At 29.8% G+C, this 21,136-nt stretch overlaps 1 protein-coding gene across 13 annotated transcripts; it reads left to right on the top strand.

Moving 5' to 3' along the window:
• Nucleotides 1-1,685: 1,685 nt before the first annotated feature.
• LOC105833263 (kinectin) lies at nucleotides 1,686-21,029 on the top strand. Of its 13 annotated transcripts, XM_036283946.1 has the most exons (19): nucleotides 1,686-1,824; nucleotides 1,943-2,520; nucleotides 3,455-3,612; nucleotides 3,947-4,110; nucleotides 6,720-6,902; nucleotides 7,413-7,719; nucleotides 8,718-9,493; nucleotides 9,560-10,231; nucleotides 10,371-10,480; nucleotides 10,605-10,773; nucleotides 11,021-11,107; nucleotides 11,553-11,801; nucleotides 11,889-12,032; nucleotides 12,245-12,382; nucleotides 12,517-12,681; nucleotides 12,765-12,845; nucleotides 14,534-14,809; nucleotides 17,254-17,293; nucleotides 19,660-19,703. In XM_036283946.1, exons 3-19 carry the CDS (start codon nucleotides 3,465-3,467, stop codon nucleotides 19,701-19,703), a joined length of 3,753 nt encoding a protein of 1,250 aa, XP_036139839.1. In that variant the 5' UTR covers nucleotides 1,686-1,824; nucleotides 1,943-2,520; nucleotides 3,455-3,464. The 13 variants fall into 13 exon arrangements, with proteins under 13 accessions (XP_036139839.1, XP_036139848.1, XP_036139847.1 ...); XM_036283949.1 differs by having other exon boundaries at nucleotides 1,688-2,520; nucleotides 7,431-7,719; nucleotides 19,660-21,029; XM_036283948.1 differs by having other exon boundaries at nucleotides 1,688-2,520; nucleotides 7,428-7,719; nucleotides 19,660-21,029.
• Nucleotides 21,030-21,136: the final 107 nt, after the last annotated feature.

Below are 21,136 nucleotides of genomic sequence, written 5' to 3'. Positions count from 1 at the left end.
GGCATAAACAGATATAAACGAATTAGATTTAAAGCCCCCGCACACACTTTTGTATAACGCATAACGTATGTACATAAGCAAATTGATTCATAAGCAAAGTGCATAAGAAATTCAACCAATCGAATTTCTTATGCATTTATGTTATGCGTTATGCAAAAGTCTGTGCGGGGGCCTTAAAGGGCCATCTACAATGGAGTGTTTTAGCCGTAACAGCACTAAAACTACGGCAATGCTGTCTAGAATAAAAACAACGTAGCAATAACATACAAGCCGGCCATCAAAGAAAGGCGACCAAAAACTAATCCCGAATGCCCCAACGCTCATCGTAAGCACACAATGAATTGGCTCAATGTCTGCTGTAGGCTGTAAACAGTAAAGCAATACGAAATGGAGACATTTTCTACGACTACTGCTACGGCCTACGACTCTCCATTGTAGATGGCCCTTATGCCCAGTCTACAATGAGTTGTTGGTCGTTGGTCGTAAGAAATTTAACCAATCACAGTTGATCTTAGAGAAGAATAACCGAACATAATTGGTTAAATTTCTTACGACCAACGACCAACGACTCATTGTAGACTGGGCATTAGTGTTCAGGGGCTCAATTATGTACCGCCTACCGACAACTGTCGTAGCCATAAGGTCTGTTTTTTATTCCTACACTGCTGCACTGGTGCAATAAGTTAGAATAAGGCCCGGTTTCACCAACGCGAGTTAATCTAATCGGTCGATTATTTTAGATTATTCCATTGGAATTAACCAATCGTATTTGTCTTAAATAAAATTAACAAATGCGATTGGTCAATTCCAATGGAATAACCCAAAATAATCGACCGATTAGATTAACTCGCGTTGGTGAAACTGGGCCTAAGACAAATATATTTTTTCTCATTCTAACTTATTGCATTAGTGCAGCAGTGCAGGAATAAAAAACAAACCTATAGACATTTATAAAACGGTGTTGCGCAGGCTTTTTGCCATATAAAATATCTGCGCACGACACCGATAGTTGTCGGTATGCGGTACGGAATTGAGCCCCAGCATACGTTTTGGTACATATTACATATTTGAGTTAATCGAAAGAGAACATGCATTTCAATTTTATCTTGTGGACAATTCCACAATTTTACTTGTTGATTAACAACGTTTATCACGCGCATCCGTAAGATCGCTCGCCCGCGAATTCGATTAATCGAATTAATTGTAAACCGACGTGAAAATAAGGTATATCATCACACTTTCACACTTGCGAGCTAAGGTATGCTCTCCTCTTTGGCATTCGCGGCGTCATTCAGCATCATTTCATCCTTGTTGCAATTAAATATTGAACAAGGACAAATGATGCTTAAAAATGATGCGAACGTTGAAGCGAGCACTTAAGCGGGTCACACACACTTTCCGTAGAACGTAACAGTAAGGTTTTGACCAATCACGTACTTGATTTAGTCGCTTACTGTTACGGTCGCCCAATCCAACATGTCGAAATCTTACTGTTACGTTCTACGGAAAGTGTGTGTGACCAGCTTTACGGACACGCGCATCGCACGCAAATGGGACATAACTTAGGCCGGTATTCATAGTCAAATCTTATTTCAAGATCGTCTCAAGCAATGTCTTAAGATGCTAATACGGCTCTGTGATTGGTTGATGGCATCTTAAGACAGTACTTAAGATGATCTTAAGGGCCATCTACAATGGAGAGTTGTAGGCCGTAGCAGTAGTCGTAGACAATATTTTCATTACGTACTGTTTTACTGATTACGGCCTACAACAGACATTGAGCCAATTCAGTGGGTGCTTACGATGAGCGTTTAGGTGTTCGGGGTTAGTTTTTAGTCACCTCTCTATGATAGCCGGCTTGTATATTATTGTTACGTTGTTCATATTATTGACAGCATGGTCGTAGATTTAGCGTTGTTACGACTAAAACACTCCATTGTAGATGGCCCTTTAAATATAAGACCCGACTATGAATACCGGCCTTAGATAGTCGATTGTTCAATCGCCGGTTTATCGTTGCGTCATCGTCATCCCTGCGTCGAGGAGAGGATAATCGGAGAGATCGTCGTATCAGTCCATCGTAGACGAGCGACGACTATGAGCAAGCGAAGCATCCAGGCCAGGACGCCAGGAGCCAGGAGCACTGAACAGCCGTCGGCGTGTCGTATACGTGGCAGAGGCTGCGCGCCAATCGGAGCTAGCGGCGGCCGATAGGCGTGGCTTGCGGGCACCTAGTGGCAGTAGTGGCTAGTATAGAGTACAGTACAGCTCGCTCCACGTCCGACCGCCATAGTGCTTCGGGGAATCGAGCCGCGTGCGTGTAATTTCTGCTCCGTCGTGCTCGCTTTCTCTCCTTCTCTCTCCTTTTATCAGTCCGGTCGCCTCGCCTACGCGACACTCAGTCATCGTGCCGTCCGCAGTGAGGAGCACGCCGATCCGCGACGATTTTCCCTGCTTAAGCCTTCACGCATTCGGCGCAGCACCGCGTCTTCACAGAGTCTACGGGGATAAACATTCTCGGTAAGTGGTCGCGTCGGCGCGCGTGCGAAACTCGCCGGGGGAGAGAGAGAGCCACGGTGGACACGGTGATAACGGCGTGCCGGTTGCATCGTAACACTTTAACGTGCCGACGAACCAAATTCACTCATTCACTGGCCAGTTCCCCGCGACGTGTCCATGACCCGTGCCTCGTAGACGGCGTAGACATACATATGTTGTCGCCCATCCTCCAAATCGGTCGCGATATCGCAGCCTCGATGCATATTCCACACAGCCATTCACCATGATTCCTCCTTATTTCACCCCGCTCTCTCGGTCGCCCTCCCGTCTGCTCGGGCTGCACACGTATACACGTTCCACCGTTATCTGGAATGTGTAGAGGGCAAACCATCCAGCATCCTCGCGATCCGATTAACTTTAGTTTTCGCTAAAAAAATTTAGCGTGAAATGTTATTCTGCTATTTCTGAATTTTCTTCCAAAATTTTCAGATAAATTCTTATATTTCTATTTTTCTTATTTACTATGATCGGCCGAAAATTTTTAATGTGAATATAAATATAGATTAATTGCATAAATACGATAAGAGTTTTTTATCTCTCAATGATTCACATGAAATCTTGAAAAGCTATTGGCAGGTTCTCAAAGGGTAAACAGCTATATGATTCGTTGTAATACAGATAAGAAAATATGAAAGCGAGAAAAATTTTTTTACGGTCTGTCACAATTGATTACTGACATTTATAATTTTATCTAATATGTGATATATTGATGTCTTATGAATAATACATACATACATACATACATACATACATACATACATACATACATACATACATACATACATACATACATACGTGTGTGTGTGTGTGTGTGTGTGTGTGTGTGTGTGTGTGTGTGTGTGTGTGTGTGTGTGTGTGTGTGTGTGGTGTGTAGAACAATAATTTTCTCTTACAGATAATCAAAGATGGACTTTCAAACAGGACTTGTATATGTTGGCATTGTTGTCCTCTCTGCTGCAGCCATCGCTTTCATTTCGATGTTTGGTATAAAAGAGAAATCTTATGAGGAAGCAATCGCAGAGCAGAGGAAGTTTCCTGATGATTTGTTGTCAAGTATGTAATATAATTTGTGCAATCTTGTCTGTAAAGTTAAATTTTCACTTTGATGAATTATTTTGACTTGTGTTATGATTTAATACAATTAAATATAAAGATATTTTTGCTTATTACTAATACAATATATATATATATATATATATATATATATATAATTATTTTAAATAATTTTATATACATAAAAATATATAAATTGGAAATACATAATACATGTATATAAATAAAATATAAGTAAAATTGAGATATATAAGTTAACAAAGTATTAAGTGTTAAGGAAAATGTTCTTTATATATTGTCATATGCTTTAATAGATTTTTTATTCTGTTTACAGATAAAAAGGATAAAAATAAAGAAAAAAAACATAAGAATAAGGCAGGAAAGAAGGTAAAAGAGAAAAAAGAAGAAAAAGATGATAAAGAAGATAAAGATGAAAGACCGGAGCATGTACAATTTGAAGAAATTCCTCAAATATTGCCTTCCGAGCCTCCAGTACAGGTAAATTTACAATTTATTATTTTATTTTTGTTATTAAAAAGCTTGCAGTTATTCCATAAGAATTGCACTTTCTTTGATTTAATATATGAATACTAGTATAGTTTTAATTATTGAACATGTATGTCTTTATTTATTTGTTGAGAGTTAGAAAAAAAGTTGATCTAAAATAAATGGTGATCACCTTAATATTGCCAACGAGATCTTTCTCTCACAATTGTCAAAGATCTTTCTCTCACAATTGTCAATCTTTAAATATTAACAATGTAAAATGATATAACAAAAGAAGAAAGCAATAACGATCGTCAATTTTTTAACGTAAAACAAGAGAAGTGAAACACGATTACAGTCCCTGGTCTTCAATCGATTAATATTTACGTGCTTTTCATATTAATTTTACATAAATGTCATAATTATGATTGTCTGCTTATAAATGCTTATAAATGGGAGCTATACATAAGCTGTCCTCAAAGTATTTTAGATTTGTGAACATTCAACATTTTTATGCATGAAATATAATAATTTAGATATACAGGGTGTCCCAAAACATGTGGGTCAACACTCGTAAAAAGATAGAAGGAATCGAAATAAACATAAAAGTCTAATATTGTCTTGGGTTAAGTCTTAGGTTAGGTCCACCAATAATCGAGGTATTAATTTTTCAAATTATGCGAATGAAAGTTCGCCGAAGGAAGAGCTCGATCCGCTCGAGCCTAACACGGAAAAAAAGATTATCGTGAATGTATGATAAGCTTTCATTAATTTACTGTTCACAATTATGATAGAAATTAGATTGTTTGCAGATTCCATACGTTAATATCTTGATTATTGGTGGACCTAACCCAAGACAATATTGGACTTTCATGTTAATCTCGATCCCTTCTATCTTTTTACGAACGTTGACCCACATGTTTTGGGACACCCTGTATAATATAACATATAAAATGGCTTATCATTACATTTACTTGGTACAGAAGTGATTTATAGACACAGTAAATTTCATGTTTTTATCCTATTACTGTATAATTCACGAGACATGTAGAGATTTGTCATAATTAATATTTATATTTATTTTTAATAAATAATTAAAATTAAACATTTACATTATTCTTAAAACTTATTTGATAACAATAATTTTTCTGAGTATAATAGAAAGTAGAATATATATAATGTAATAGCTGTACAGTTGATAAATTAATTATGGCAAATTTTCGTGTTATATTATTCATATACATTAATTATAAAAGGTATTTTTTTTTTAATAATTTGTAGTGCTCGTGAATTATGGGTTTTTGTATTATATAATAATGGACATTGCAAATAACTTACAGCAAAAAATAAATCCTACTTGGGTATATATTTTCGAAGATATGTGTTAGTAAACTTTGTTTCTCATTCATAATGTTTTATATGAGAAAAAATGTAAGAAAATAACCTTAAGAAGATCCCTAAAATTTTGTTTTTGACTTTGTTTTATTTTTTTTCCAGAAAATTGTAATTTAGTAGAGCTAATGTCAATTCCAACATTTTACATACTGAAGTTGTTTACTGAATGCTCTGCTTTCATTTGTTAATTTTTTTTTAACCACAATTTATGGTAATTTTTGTTTTGTAAGATTTTTTTACTACTTTATCTTTTATAGTATTACTTTAAATAAGAATCGAAATTATTTTCCAAAAATTTTATGTAACACATATGAATGATGTCTTGGTAAGTTGTAGAAAGACTCAATTTTTTTGATTAGGTAAAAGTAAAATTGTTACATCTTATATGTGAGCAAAAGATGATTGATTTTATAAATAAGGACACATTCTTTCCAAAGAAAGAATTAATGCACATATATGGATAAAGATATTAAATTAATGTCCTATAATTAAGAATATGATTTTGATTGAATCCAAGTTGCTACTTGATCATTTCTTGCATACATATACCATTGATAAGTTCTCTCTCTGAAAGTTCAAGATTATTTTCTAAAAATAACTTTGTCATACATATGCAGCAGCATTTTAATGATACTGCTTCAGTTGACTACCTTATCACCTAGATTATGAGAGCCAAGCACAAAATATGTTACTAATGTGTAAGAAAATTAGAAATATTTCTAAATTTTTAACAAATTTTAGTCATATGTAAGACACACAAGATATTAAAAAATATATTTTATAATAATTTTACAAGCTATTTTTATCTTTATAAAAAATACACCAAATAAACATCAACAGAAATATAATAAACTTGTAAATTCCAGGTTTATGTGCACAAGAGGACAAATTAAATATAAGGTGAAAAGTGACATAATAAATTGTTGACAATAATTTATTATTTTTTATACACTTAAGGATATTAATAAAAATAAAGAAATAATATATAAAGAAAATAAATATTAATAAAAATAAATCTTGAAATATTTAAATTATACTGTGTTATGTGACATATAATACTATAGTGATACAGTATAATTTATTAAGTTATATATTTTTAAAAATATGTCCATTATTATATAATGTAACATGAATTTTTTCAAGCATGCTGCTTAATATTTCTTGACATTGCTTCCCTTTATCAAATAACATGGGAACGATCATACATGTTTGCATTAAACTCTTAGGAGACTAACAAAGGCAATAAGAAGAAAGGAAAATGTGAAAAGATAAAACCAATCCTCGTAAATAAAGACGAGCCATCAGTCATTGTGACTGAATTAAATCCCTTGCAACCTCCCTTGGCAGAAGCTAATCATTTTGATCTTACCCATCCAAAGGATGACCTTGAACTCGTAAGGAGTCACAGTGTGAGTGATTGCTATTTGTAAAATATCTCACATCATTTGTACATTTCCTACATCTTACTTTTTTTGCTTTATTTTTTTATTTAATAGACAAACGTATAATATTACATTAAGCAAAGTAACTTTTCTTTAAAAAAATTGATAAAAATTCAAAAATTTTAAACATTAATACTATATGTCATTACATCATTTGTTTCTTTTATAGCTTAATTTTCTTTCTTTATTTGGGAAAATGCATGTGCATGAAAGGATGTTTATAGCTATTAAATATTCATCAAACGTTCTCGATTAACAAGAGTCATATTAATTTATGAAACATTATGAAACAGTTGTGAAAATATAGATTAAATTTTTTAAGTAATGATATATATGGCAACTTTTTACATTGTCATAAATTATAATTGACGAGAAGATATTGATATTTTATAAATTCTATTTTTTATTAATTATTTTGCTTGACTTTAATGTAATATTATAATAATACACAATATATTTCTATCACATATATAACAGAAGGAGAATCTTCAGCAGATTGCCCAAACTGAGATGGTGGAGAAAGTCAACAAGTCACCGAAGGATACTCCAACTAAATTAAAGAAAAATAATAAAGATGCTGCAAAGAAGAGGGATGAAAATAAGGATGAGAAGGATACTAATACTTATACCAATGCATCTATTAACAAAGAAGCTATGAGGGAAATAAAGGAGAAAGAAATGTCAATTAAAGAAGTGAAAGAAATTGTCAAGGAGGTAGTCCAACAGTTACCAAACAAGGAACCTAAAAAGACAAAAAGAAAGAATGACATATTATCCCAGATTGGTAAGGTTATAAAAGGGTATAATTTACTAGTTTATGATCCTGCTTAACAATAAATGACAAAGCATGAATCTATGTGCTTGAAGATGATACAAATCCATGTGTTTCTTACAGAAAGCAAATCAATATATTTCTAACCTATTATGACATTCTATAGCCTGCAATTTAATTGATTGGAAATGCGATATTTCTCTCTGTACTATAACCTATTAGTTTTTATTTTCATAACTTCTGCTACGAGATTTTATAACGATATTTACATATAATGTGGTTTATCATTTTTTAACATAATAAATAACATTATTATAAATATATTGTATTAATGTTTAAATAAATTAACAGTAAAATTTAGTATAGTTGTATGATAAGATTATAATTATTATATATGATAAAATTGATTGATAAGAAATATATATATATATATATATATATATATATATACACACGTAATAAAGCATGATTTTTTAAAAAGAAATTTATACGTTGTAATATGATATTAATAATTTAAATTAAATGTCTAATAAAATATGAGTTTTGTGAAGTATTTGACCAAGCAAAATGAAGCAAAATTCCTTTAAAGTACTTTAGAATGTGGTTGTGAGGTAGGATCACTTCCTCTTCTATACACACATACACACAAAGGTCAATGTCTGTGAGACATTTAGTACCATAGCCCTGCAATACGAGCTGCACTTAGTACTATAGCCCTGCAATATGAGCTGTAATTTTAAATTCTTATTGTCTTTCTTAAAAATAATTGTAATCTGTAAAGATTATTTTAGTTAAAGTAAACATAAAAATTAAAAAATTATTTAAAATGTACACATTTTCATATTAATTGATATTTAATAACTTAAGCAACTTTTAATTAGTTTCAATATATAATATATGTAAGATGTTTATCACAAAATGTATTATGTAAATATAATATTCTTATAATATTTATCATAAGAATTTGGATAGTTTTTAAATACTCAATATTTTTAACTGAATTTTTTCAGATGGAGATGCTGTTAATGTTGAATTATTGATGCTATGCATTCAGAAGGCTGAACTTAGTCGATCTGAAATACAGGTCCTCACAAATCAACTTTTAAACAAACAACAGGACAATCCGCTAGAGCATTCCGAATGGACGGAAGGTCGTGCCGACCCCGTTATCAAGTTGAAAAAACAATTAGCGGAAAAAGAGAAAGCATTAGCCGACGAACATGAAGCGAGTGTGGCCTTTCAAAACAAATTGAAGGAATTGCGAGCTGAATTTAATACTGAAAAATCTAGACTGGTAGCGAATATTAGACAATTGGAGGAATCCTTGAACGCCAAAGCTACAGAGACTCAGACATTGCATACTCGAATGCAACACATTTTGGAAAGTCATGTTGCGGAAAAGCAAGGTTTTGCTAGACAGATTGAACAATTGCAGACCAAAGTGAATGAAGATGCCGCTATTATTCACAAATTACAAGAAGATCAAGGACAGACTCAGGGCCACTTGCAGCAGGAGTTGATGGCGCAGCGAAAGCAAATGGAAGTGCAATTTGCTTCGTTGCGCGATAATGAGAATGCATTGAAAACGCAATTGGCTCAGAAACACGTGGAGATACAGGAGCTGCAAAATGAACTACAAGCGACCTGCGAGAGCAGCACCGCGGAAATAGAAATGTTACGTCAACAATTAGGCCTAATGCAAGGTCAATTGATGCATTCGGAAGGACAATTACAGCACTTTAAGGAAGCGAACGATCGACTTCAAGATGTTGCTAGGCAACTTGAGGTGAGAATTATGATCCCTTGTTCTTAAATAAACTTTCCACCAATATTTAATCTTAATAATTTCTAGGAATCTCATCGTACTCATGCCGATTTGGATCATAGACTGAAAAGCGCGCATCGTCATGAACAGGAACTACAGAAACAAGTAAATTCGCTGCAGGCCGAGTTAAATCATACAAAAAATGAAGCCAATGAAATGGCTACTTTAAAGATAGAATTTAGCAAAGCTCAAACGGAATTAATAAAATTAAAATCAGAGCTGTCAGCTACGATGAATGAAGCTAAATCGGAAGCGGCTGAAATTATTGCTTTGAAAAATGCATTGAGTAACAAAGAGGAGGAACTAAAGAGATCACAGGACAAATTTTATGCCGTACAGAATGATCTACAACAATCCAACATGCAGATCACACATATGGAATCCGAAATTAATTCTGTACAAAAGAAGTTGGATATGATAAAGATTGATTTTGAAAGGACAGAATGTAGTTTGAAAGAGGCGAAGAACGAGGCGAACAAGTATCAAATCGAGATACACAGACTACAGGAAAAATTGGCGAATTCACAGATGGAATTAGGTATGGCACACAATCAGATTAGGGAATCCAATGAAGTGACAAGTGAATTGAAAGCTTTGCAAACCGAATTAAATAGATTACAGAATAATGAGAAAAAGGCAGAAGACGAGCAATTTCGAATTATGAAATTGCAAGAAGAAAATGATAGATTGCGTACTGAGGTATTTAGTCATTTTTAATCTTTGAATTTTTTAACTATTGCATGATATTGTGAAAAATTATCAACATTAATATACAAAAAATATAGATAAATGTAAAACTTAGACATTAAAGATTTAAAAAAATATTATATATGTGCAGCTTGCGAATGCTATAGAAAAACAAAGAGAGCTTCAACAACAACACGAGGAAAACAAAATACGTGCAGATGTTGTATTAACCACCACTACTGAACCTCAACGTACCAATCTGTATGTACATATACGTATATAATTATGCAAATTTTTTAATTCAACATAATGTTTTTTAACAATACACATTAGTGACTATTTTCATAATTAATTCTTGTGAAACATTTATTCTCTAAACATCTAGAGAAGAAAAAACTCGACTAGAAAAACTAACAACTGAATTAACGCACAAAGAAGAGGAGTTTAATAAAATAAATGAAAAGTTACATATATTACAAAGTGATGCAGATAAACACCAACGTTTTATTAGGCAATTAGAAGAAGCTTTGGAGATTCAAAAATCTAAAAATAATGTAAGTTTTTTGTATATTTTGTTGTATATCTAAAATATTTTTGGTTTTGTTTTATCTTATAAACTATAAATATTCACTACACTTTTGAATTAAATTATTATTTGTCTATGTAATATTAGTAGCTTTATTATTACTTACACAAATTTTTTATACAAATTGATATATATATTTTTGTATACTATATGAACAAATTATAATTAGTTATGATAATAAACTATTATTTTACATTTAATTTTTCTGTACACAGGAACTACGCACAAAGAACTGGAAAGTGATGGAGGCTCTTTCTGCTGCTGAATTGCGTGCCAAATCCAGCGACGAGAAGAATGTTAAGGTAAATTTCTTTGCTAATTCTCTATTATTAGCTAAACATTTTATTGAAATGAATATAGATTTCTGAAACAGATTATCAATGTCATCTCATATTTCTTCATTTACAATCTTTACTATTTCAATTGCTTTCTTATAAAATTGAAGCACATGAGATAAAGATTGAACTTAAAATTAACAGACTGCTTTTACATATAGAGTCATGCGTTACTTTATTTATTATTAGCTAAATGACATTTAGTAATAAACTTAAGGATAAATTAATAGCATATATTGCAATACACTTTAATTTAATTTTATCGTTATTTCTCTTAAATTAGTTACAATTATTGAATTTAAATATATTTAATATATTTTATTATTGATTGATATGAGATAAATGTTGTATAATAATCTAATAGTTTCTAATAATATTTTATAATATTTTTTGTTTTTTCTTATTTAATTAGGAGGTAACAGAAAAAGTTAAAGGGGAACAAGAAGAATTAACTAAAGCGCTTCTACAGAGGATATTTCCAGAGATTAAAGTATCTGAAAAAACATATGAACAATGGCTCAAATCTTTTGAAGATAAAGTATGCGTTAGTCTAAACGAATTAAAACAGAAAAATACAGATCAAACAAATTCAGATTTGGAGAGGCAGAATAAAAATCTGCAGGGCATGGTTTCACATTACAAACAAATTATTTATGATACGGTAAGTACTTCATTGAATTTGATTATCAATACAGTTCTATATACAAGAACATAAAACTTTTTTATTTAAATCTTTATTTTTTTATAGGAAGGTATGCTTAATAAACTACAAAGTTATATAGAATCCGAGGAAACAAGATGGCAATCGCAACTTCGGCAAAAGGAGAATGAAGTGGCAAATCTTAGAGTAGAACTTAATGATATGCATGCCAAACTAATCTCAAGTGAAGAGGTAAAAATCTTAAATATCATAAAAAATTATTTTGTAAGCAAAGTTCCCAGCTGAGATGTACTTCTTTAGGCCTATTCTTTTTCGCTGCATTGCTACACTATGCAATAAAGTAGAATGAGACATATATTTGTTTCGCTCTAATTTGTTGCCCCAGTGTAGCAATGCAATGAAAAAGAACAAATGTTTTATCATACTCTACAATTTTTTTCTAGTTTAAACAAAAGGTGAAAGAGTTAGAAGACCGTACAGAACAGAATCGTACTGAAATATTGCTTAAAGCCGCACAGAAAGTAACATCTTGTGGAGATCTAGATGGCAACGAGCTTGTTACTTTAGAACAATTACAAGAGGTAGTCTCAATGTTATATTACATTTCTCTTAATTATGTAATGATTCTCTATTGATATGTGAAGAATATTGATGCTGTTAAAATCAGAAGTAATTTTTAATATTGCTATTCGATTTTTTATTATTGTTATTTTAGGAGAAAACGCGATTATCGCAAGAATTAGAAGTAGAATGCAATAAGAGAGCGACGTTGGATGCTGAAGTTACAAAATTGCGTTCCCTTGTTGAAACTAGTGAGGCGAGTTTAGTATATGAGAAAAATCTTGTTACACAGCTTCAACAGGAAGTGTCCCATCTTAAGGTAATTTTTTTGTTTTTTTATTATGGTATATATTTAGAATCAAATGAGAAATATATTAAAAAATATTGTTTTACTAATTTTAGAATGAAATTTGTGGCGGCTGTAGTAGTTCGGAGCAGTCTATGTTAAATGGTCCACCTACATCGGATTCTCTTCAATCCGAGGTTAGTATGTATCAGTAAGGGTTTCTATAACTCTTATTCATATGGTGTGCCTTGTCTATTGGAAATATGACATAGCTTTTGCTATATATTAATAATAACAAAAAATTCTGTATAAAAACATTAGATATTGTCTAATGATGCAAAACATTGATATGATACTTTACTAATCATGAAAATTCTGCCAATAATTACTAATACATAATTGCTTGATTATGTTTTACTATATTTTTCTATATATGTATTAATTGAATAATTAATTGCGCATAAAGATGTTACAAAATTGATAAAATTCTTGGCATTATAGAAATGTTATAAATTATGTTTTAATGTATATATGTATTGCTATATTTTAATTCTTGATACGATTATAGAAAAAATATATAATACGAATTAAAAACTGATTTTTTAATTTATCTCGGATTTTATATCAATTATACAGAAACTTAAATTTATTTTAAAAATTATTTTTATAATTTATTGAGTTATTAATTTTTATAACATTATCTGTATATTACAGTAAAAAAATTAATATCTTATGTTTTAACACAATAGGTAAAATAAATTTAAATAATAATAGGTTTCTAAAAAACTGAAATTACATTGTATATAATTATTATATATAATGTTTCATGTTTAATACATATATATGTGTGCGTGTGCGTGCGTGCGCGCGCGCGTGCGTGCGCGCGCGTGTGTGTGTGTGTGTACAGGGTGTCCCAAAACATGTGGGTCAACGCTCGTAAAAAGGTAGAAGGGATCGAGATGAACATAAAAGTCCAATATTGTCTTGGGTTAGGTCCACCAATAATCAAGATATTAATGTATGGAATCTTTAAATAATCTAATTAATTTCTGTCGTAATTGTGAACAGTAAATCAATGAAAGCTTATCATACATTCATAATAAATTTTTTCTTCCGTGTTATGGCTCGAGCGGATCGAGCTCTTTCCTTGGCGCGCTCTCATTCGCATAATTTGAAAAATTAATACCTCGATTATTTGTGGACCTAACTCAAGACAATATTGGACTTTTATATTTATCTCGATTTCTCCTACCTTTTTACGAACATTGACCCACACGGTTTGGGACACCTTGTATAATATTGAATACATATGCATGAATTATCATATACACACACACACACGCGCGCGCGCGCGCGCGTGTGTGTGTGTGTGTGTACATATATAAAATTATTGAATGTAATAAAAAATTACTATCGATAATTGTCGAAAATCTTGAAATATAGTTGTACAACAAAATCATAGTATATATACTATCAAATACTCAGTTGCAGATTGTTTGAAAAGTGTTATCTATAGATGTTATATTCAAATTAAGTAAAATTTTAATAACAAAGTATTTATTATCAGGTTAAATTATATTCCAAGCTGAAATTGTCACATTACATATTAGCCATCTAGCCACAACACATGAATAATTTGCTGATATTTTGTAAATATATTTAGAGAGGAGTATATTATTCTGTTACAATATATAAATACATTTTTTTTATTTATTGAAACAATCATGTATTTGTACTAACAATTTGATTACTGTATTTCAAGATTACAAAATTATTATATAATTTATTGAAACGGCAATTTTTTGACCAATTTTTACTATTATATTTATTAATATTGACGAATATGATTTCATAAATTGCCGCTTTTATAACTGATTTCTTTAAGCAATCAGATAATAATATGTCTGGAATGCAGCCTCCTCTAGCGTCTCAGGCTCTGATAGCTGCGTTAGAAAATACTCTGTTCAAGAATACAGAGTTTACAAACTGTTCTATTACTAAACCCATCAATTTGGTTAGTCAATCTGAACAAGAAATTGAGAACAATTCACACCCTACAAAATACTCCTCCAAATCTTGTCATATGACAGAACACAACACACAGGCTAATTGGAACCCAATGATTGGCCAGCAACATAAAAAGCACAAGAAAAAGAGGAAGGTAAATTTATAAGTCTGAGATCGAAAAAAGTGTTACTGGCTCGATTACTGTAATAGGTGCACTTCAGTTGATTATGAAATGTGAGACACATTTGTTAAGGCTCAATATTACAAAGAATATTTAAGATTCTTTCATGATATATGTGAATGTGTCTTACCATGGCGCATTTAGCAGTAAGCGCTCAGTGAGAGAGAGATTCTTTACTATGATTAGTTTCTATCAATTCTAAATCCTGCAAAGAATTGAAGACAAGAATGAATCATATTAGAATCACTGAGCGTTCACTGATCCATTCCGTCTGTTAAACGCGTTTAATATTTTCGAAAATAAAATATGTATGTTTATTGTTGCAATAAATTTTAATAAATTTTAACATTAAAGATCTGTTTTAATTGTGAAGTATATATTTGGCATTTTATTATATTTATTATTAAATAAATAACACTTGGATATTTACCTTTTAATACGATTTAAGTGAAATAGGAACATACATGGTAGAGAAGTGCAAAAAAATAAACTAAATGGAAAAATAAACTGAATATACATTTAAAACATATTGTATAATACATTTGAAATTCTTTTAAATATATATTTTTGTTTACCAATATTCTTTTTGCGAACTGCAAATATCTTTCCATTTCGACAAATATTCTTTGTGATAATACTGAGTCCTCTGTTATGATTTCTTTGCTATTATTAAAGCAATATTATTTTTAGTAGATTGTATCTTGAAGCAGTATTTTATAGTAGATTGATTCTGTATACTTCACATATTATTTTATTACTGTGATTATTTTCGTAAAAAAGTGAAACGCGTATATTTAAGTGGCATGTGATATAGTACACTAATCATAAAATTAGATAAAAGTTGATCTTGTAACTTTACATTTGTATAAATCAACTTTTTCATATAGATAACCTGTCGTAAAATAATACGTGTTGTAATTAAATTTTACACACACACACACACACACACATACACACACACAAAGCGCGCGCGCATTTGCTAGACAATACTTATTGTGAAATTTACATTTATGTGAATAAATTACTAATACTACATACAAATGCTACATTAGCATATCTTATCTACGTGTATGAGAATTAAATTTTTAGCTTCATACAAAAATATTTTTTGTTGTTCTTAAAAATGGATAAGATTTTTTTAGTCAATTAGAGGATTACTATAAACATGACAACAAAAATTTATAAAAAACTACAAAACGTATTGATATCATATTATACATTTGCAGCATTTTTCCTCTATATCTAAAACTTACAAATAAACCTTGAGGAACGTCAAATACTGATTTTTTCAAATTTTTCTCACAACTGTTTTACATGTCAAAGTATGAAGAAATCTGTCATTGTCTTTAACTCAAATTAAATTTTTTATTTTTGTTTTTATCTTTTTATTTTACGCAAATAAATGGTTTTAACGTGTTTAAAGCATTATACTTTTTAAAAATAAATCTATCCGGCTTTTTAAACTTATTATACATAATAATATATAACACCAAAATAATAGTTTAAATTAAAAAATTTAAAAGCCAAACAAGCAGGTGGAGCAGGAGATCTTTTTATATCAAGCAAATATTGTTACAATGTGACAGCTCCAGACACCACACTCGAAAAAAACGCGAATTAATTTTTTTATATTTTTAATAAGTCTATAATCTAGAATTTAGATTAGTGATAATGTATATGCTTTAATTATGCGTTAATTCTGAAAAAGAATTTTCAAATCTATAAAAGAAATTAATAAATTTTGCGTTACAAAAATTGTCTTTTTATCGATAAAATAGATGTCTCCAGCATTCTCTTAATTTTAAACTATTATTTTAGTATTAAACATGTGTAATATACGTGCCAAGTTTAAAAATCGGATAAATTTATTTTTAAAAAGTATAATACTTTAAATATGTGTAAAAATCGTTTATTTACGTAAATTAAAAAAATGTTAAAAATGGAAAAAATAATTTAAGCTAAAAACAATGACAGATTTCTTCGTACTATGGCATGTAAAACAACTGTATAAAATTTTAAAAAAACGTCTGACATTCCCCGAGATTTACTTGTTAACAGTTTAAAATTTATCAAATTCTGCACACTTTCGCAGAAGTATTTTATTATTAACATTTTAAGCGGCGAAATATAATTTCTAATTGTAACGTGACAATACTAAATTTGTAAGTTGAATAAGTTGTTAGGATTAAGTTTTAGCTATAGATCATCTTTCTCGAATATTGAACTAAATTGATTGATCTTTGTTTATATCTCTCATCTTTGTCCCAGTGTTTGTTTATAAAGTTTTGACATACGTAATTATCGATCCTCAAAGCAACCACAGGGGGGTTATTAGTGTTGTACAATTTATAAGACAAAAAATATAGCTTTTGTTCAAATGCTTGCTTTATAATTAACTGTTTTGATTGTTTCGACAGTTTACTAAGAAAACCATGGCAAAACGGCGCAGATTCGCAGGTATGCAAATCTAAAGATGAGATACTGAAATGTTTCTTCCTAGCCTTTCGAAAAATTTTAATAGTAGAATTACCGTTAGTAATTCATGTGTCAAGTCTTATCATATATAATTTATTTTACCGATAATTAGTTTCTCATCACACATTTTGTTGTGGTATTAAACTTTTACATTCGTATTTATAAATGCTCTATTTTCAATTTTTTGTATTTGCATATTATTTTTCTTTATCTCATAAAATGTAACAATAGACGTTTACGATAATTTAAAATAAACTAATCATTAATCATACTAGTGTATTAATACCATCAGTTAGGTTTTAAATATTATATTTTATTACTATATACTAATGACATTTTCAGAATTGTAACTTGAACTTTATAACTTAATTTTTTTCATAGAAGTACGTTATGGAAGAAATCTACATGTAATACACGTTATAAAACTATTTAATATGTCACATAATAAATATAGGCCATATTAATTGTACTGTTTCACATTTATTATTTGAAAATATATTTAGAACAAACCTTTTTCAATGTTTGATATTGGCGCAAGAAGTATTAGACATCGTGTTTGATATATAAAATAAAATTTTATTACTCTTACAATTAGAATTATTTACAATTAAGTTTTTATATTTTTATTTGTTTTATTTATGAAATAAAATTATATTACACACACACACACACACACACACAACACACTCTCGTAACTACGAATTACAATTCACACAATATTTCATATTACCAAATACTAAATTGTATCATACATTTGTAAAACTTTATATTATATTCACATACGTTAAATATGGATATGTTCCAAAAACGCGTACAGTAGCTATTGTTGGCTTTATATCTTATTTTGTGACTACACACAGGCGCGCACGCACACACACACACACATACACGCGCGCGCGCGCGCGGATAATATATTATTATTAGTATTGTGAATATTTTGCATTTTATTTTGGCACAACATGGCTAGAAAAATAATTTCTATTCCCATCTTTAACTTTTGCCGATTGTGAGTTACGAAACTGGCTGTTAAATTCATTGTATATGTAAAATGTACATATTAACTATTCAATAAGGTAAATACTTAATATACTTTGCTTTCGCAACTTTTGATTAGTATATAGAAAAATATATTTTAGAAAAATATAATGATGAATGTGTACGAAATAAATATCCGAAATATATAGTATAGTTATATATAGTATATATACATGAGAAAATTTTTGTCAGCACAAACACTAGGGTAAAGGGTACATTGCGAAAAAAACGATGTTTCTTAAACAGATTAAACTCTAACTTTGTAAATCATTAATTATTTTTTATAGCAATATTTAACATTTTTAATTATTTTCATGCATCATTATGGTTTTTTTGCAAGATTAAAGTAATAATATAATTATATAATAGCATATCAAAGGTTATAGTAAATGTTAACTTTTGTAGTGTTTTATATATATATTTTAGATGTCGTTTTTGACTAATTGAAATATTTTTCGCCGCTTAATCGCAACATATATCTTGATAAATAAAAAGTGATAAGAATTTGTGGAATGCTACTATGATGATAATAATGTTGAATATGTATATATTAAAATGTTTTAAAATGTCAGATTTAACTAATGTAAATAATATAGAGGCTAACACACATTTTAATAATTTTTTAATTAATTTTTTTGCCTCTTTCTCTCTTATTTATTATTCATTTTAATTATTATTAAGTATGCTTGAGTATTATGTTGCTTGTAAACTGCTTTTTAATGCAAAATAATTAGACTTATTGTTATTGCTCTGGGGTAAGTATTATATGTATATATATTTTTTTTGTATTTAGTTTTTCGTAGAAGGTAATTGTTATTATTTGTCTACGCTTATTTATACTATCATGCATTATTATTATTGTGTAATTTGCTCTTTAGCTTAAAATAATGGATTTTGGATGTATGTGCTTTTTATGTAATTGATTGTAGCACAATGAGAAGGCATGTATTTTTGTTCAATTTGTACGTTAGATTTAAAATAATGAAAGACAATGTAGAAAACATTGTTTTATTAATAAGAAATATTTATTAGACTCTGTGTAATGTTAATATTCCTTATTAATAATTAACATTGTTATGCGTTATCTTTCACAGATTTAAAATTGTTCTTCCTGATTGTTTTATTAGATTTTAAAATTTTACAAGATTTAATTTAAAACACTTACAAATTTTACTATGAAACATTTCGTTATGAATTGTTATCTATAATATTTATTTATTCTATTATACGTGCAAGTGGAAGAATATTTTATTGTATTATATTGTCATAATCGTGCCAATGTTTTTTATTCATTCTCTAATGTAATTTTTCAGGGTGGTTCAGGAAAAAAGTAACTTTGAAAAATAAACTACGCTAGTGCAGTGCGAGTACTGGTGGTTAAAACGATGGAATGCGTAAATGCAAAAAGCGAATGCAACATTGCTATATAGGTATAATGGCATACTTTGCTACAGAAGACTAATATAAAGTGAAAATATTACGGATAATGTTTATTGTAAAAAAATATCATATTTTATTATGTGGAGAAAATATAAATAATTAAACTAGTAGCGATTAAATGGAAAATCTTGAAATATTTGCGTATGTGATGGTTATATAATTTATAATTATAAATATACAACACAGATTGTAAAAATTATCAAAATTGTGAATTACCGATATTATTTATAGAATCTATGAATTGTAACAATTTATAAATTTTAATTCTATTATGAGACATATAGGAACATAATACTTGAAGGATGTTCTTGTAACTAAAAAAAATTGTATAATTAATTAATGGATTCCATGACTTTATGATTCATTATTTGTATGATGATATTGATTCTGATATTATTTCTGAGTCACACTGATACTAGTGTTTAACTTTTTTTTCTTTTTTTATTGTTAGACGCATGGACCAGAAATTATATATAAAAATACACACACACACACACACACACACACACATATATATATATATATATATGCATAATACGATATAAAAACATGATATACATTTTTTGTTATCGATAGTGAACACAATACACCAAATTTATAAGATGCGATCTTCATGTTGTTCTATTGTATACAAGTTCAAATTTGTTATTTGTTTAATGTGCAATAATGAAGTAAGACAAGAGAACGAGCCAGCTTTTGTGTGTGCGTGTGTGTGTGTGCGTGTGTGCGCGCGCGCGCGTGTGCGTGTGCACGTACATACAAATGTTAACTGAGATTAATTGCGCCCAACAATTGTGCTGAAAGCAAGTACACATATATGAGAAGGATTTTCACATAGTTTACGTAGGCTTTTATTATCAGATCTAAGATTGATAATAATTGATCTAACAATTTTAGGGGCATTTAAAAAGCTGATGCTTATTTATATTCATATTTAATTACGCTTTACACAGACATTAATTGAACAAGCCAAAATGTTCTTGTTATTAAAGCTTACTGTAGAATTCCTTCAGAGATTATTTTTTTCAATACTTGCTTGCATGAATATTTAAAAGTACTGTGTTAGACGTTAATAGTACACTTGAAGAGTTCTTTATTCACGTGTGTAATCAATTGGTTGCATAAAAAATAGGGTTATTGTACTGAATTTTGTAAGAGGCATGTATGTTTAGTACATTGCGTACTTATTTACCGTTTTGTATCTAGAATGCATATTCATAGTTAATAAAAGTTTACTGTTTTACTTGACGCTAAATATTATGCAATCTCAAACAGTTATTAATTTTATTGATCTGTTAAGTAATGGACACTTTTAAATAAATATAACTATTTATTGATACTTTTGTATGT

Source organism: Monomorium pharaonis, chromosome 3 (genome assembly GCF_013373865.1).
Source record: "Monomorium pharaonis isolate MP-MQ-018 chromosome 3, ASM1337386v2, whole genome shotgun sequence".
NCBI classification, from domain to species: Eukaryota; Metazoa; Arthropoda; class Insecta; order Hymenoptera; family Formicidae; genus Monomorium; species Monomorium pharaonis.
Note: the sequence above shows the minus strand (reverse complement) of the source record. Positions and strands in the feature narration are given on the sequence as shown.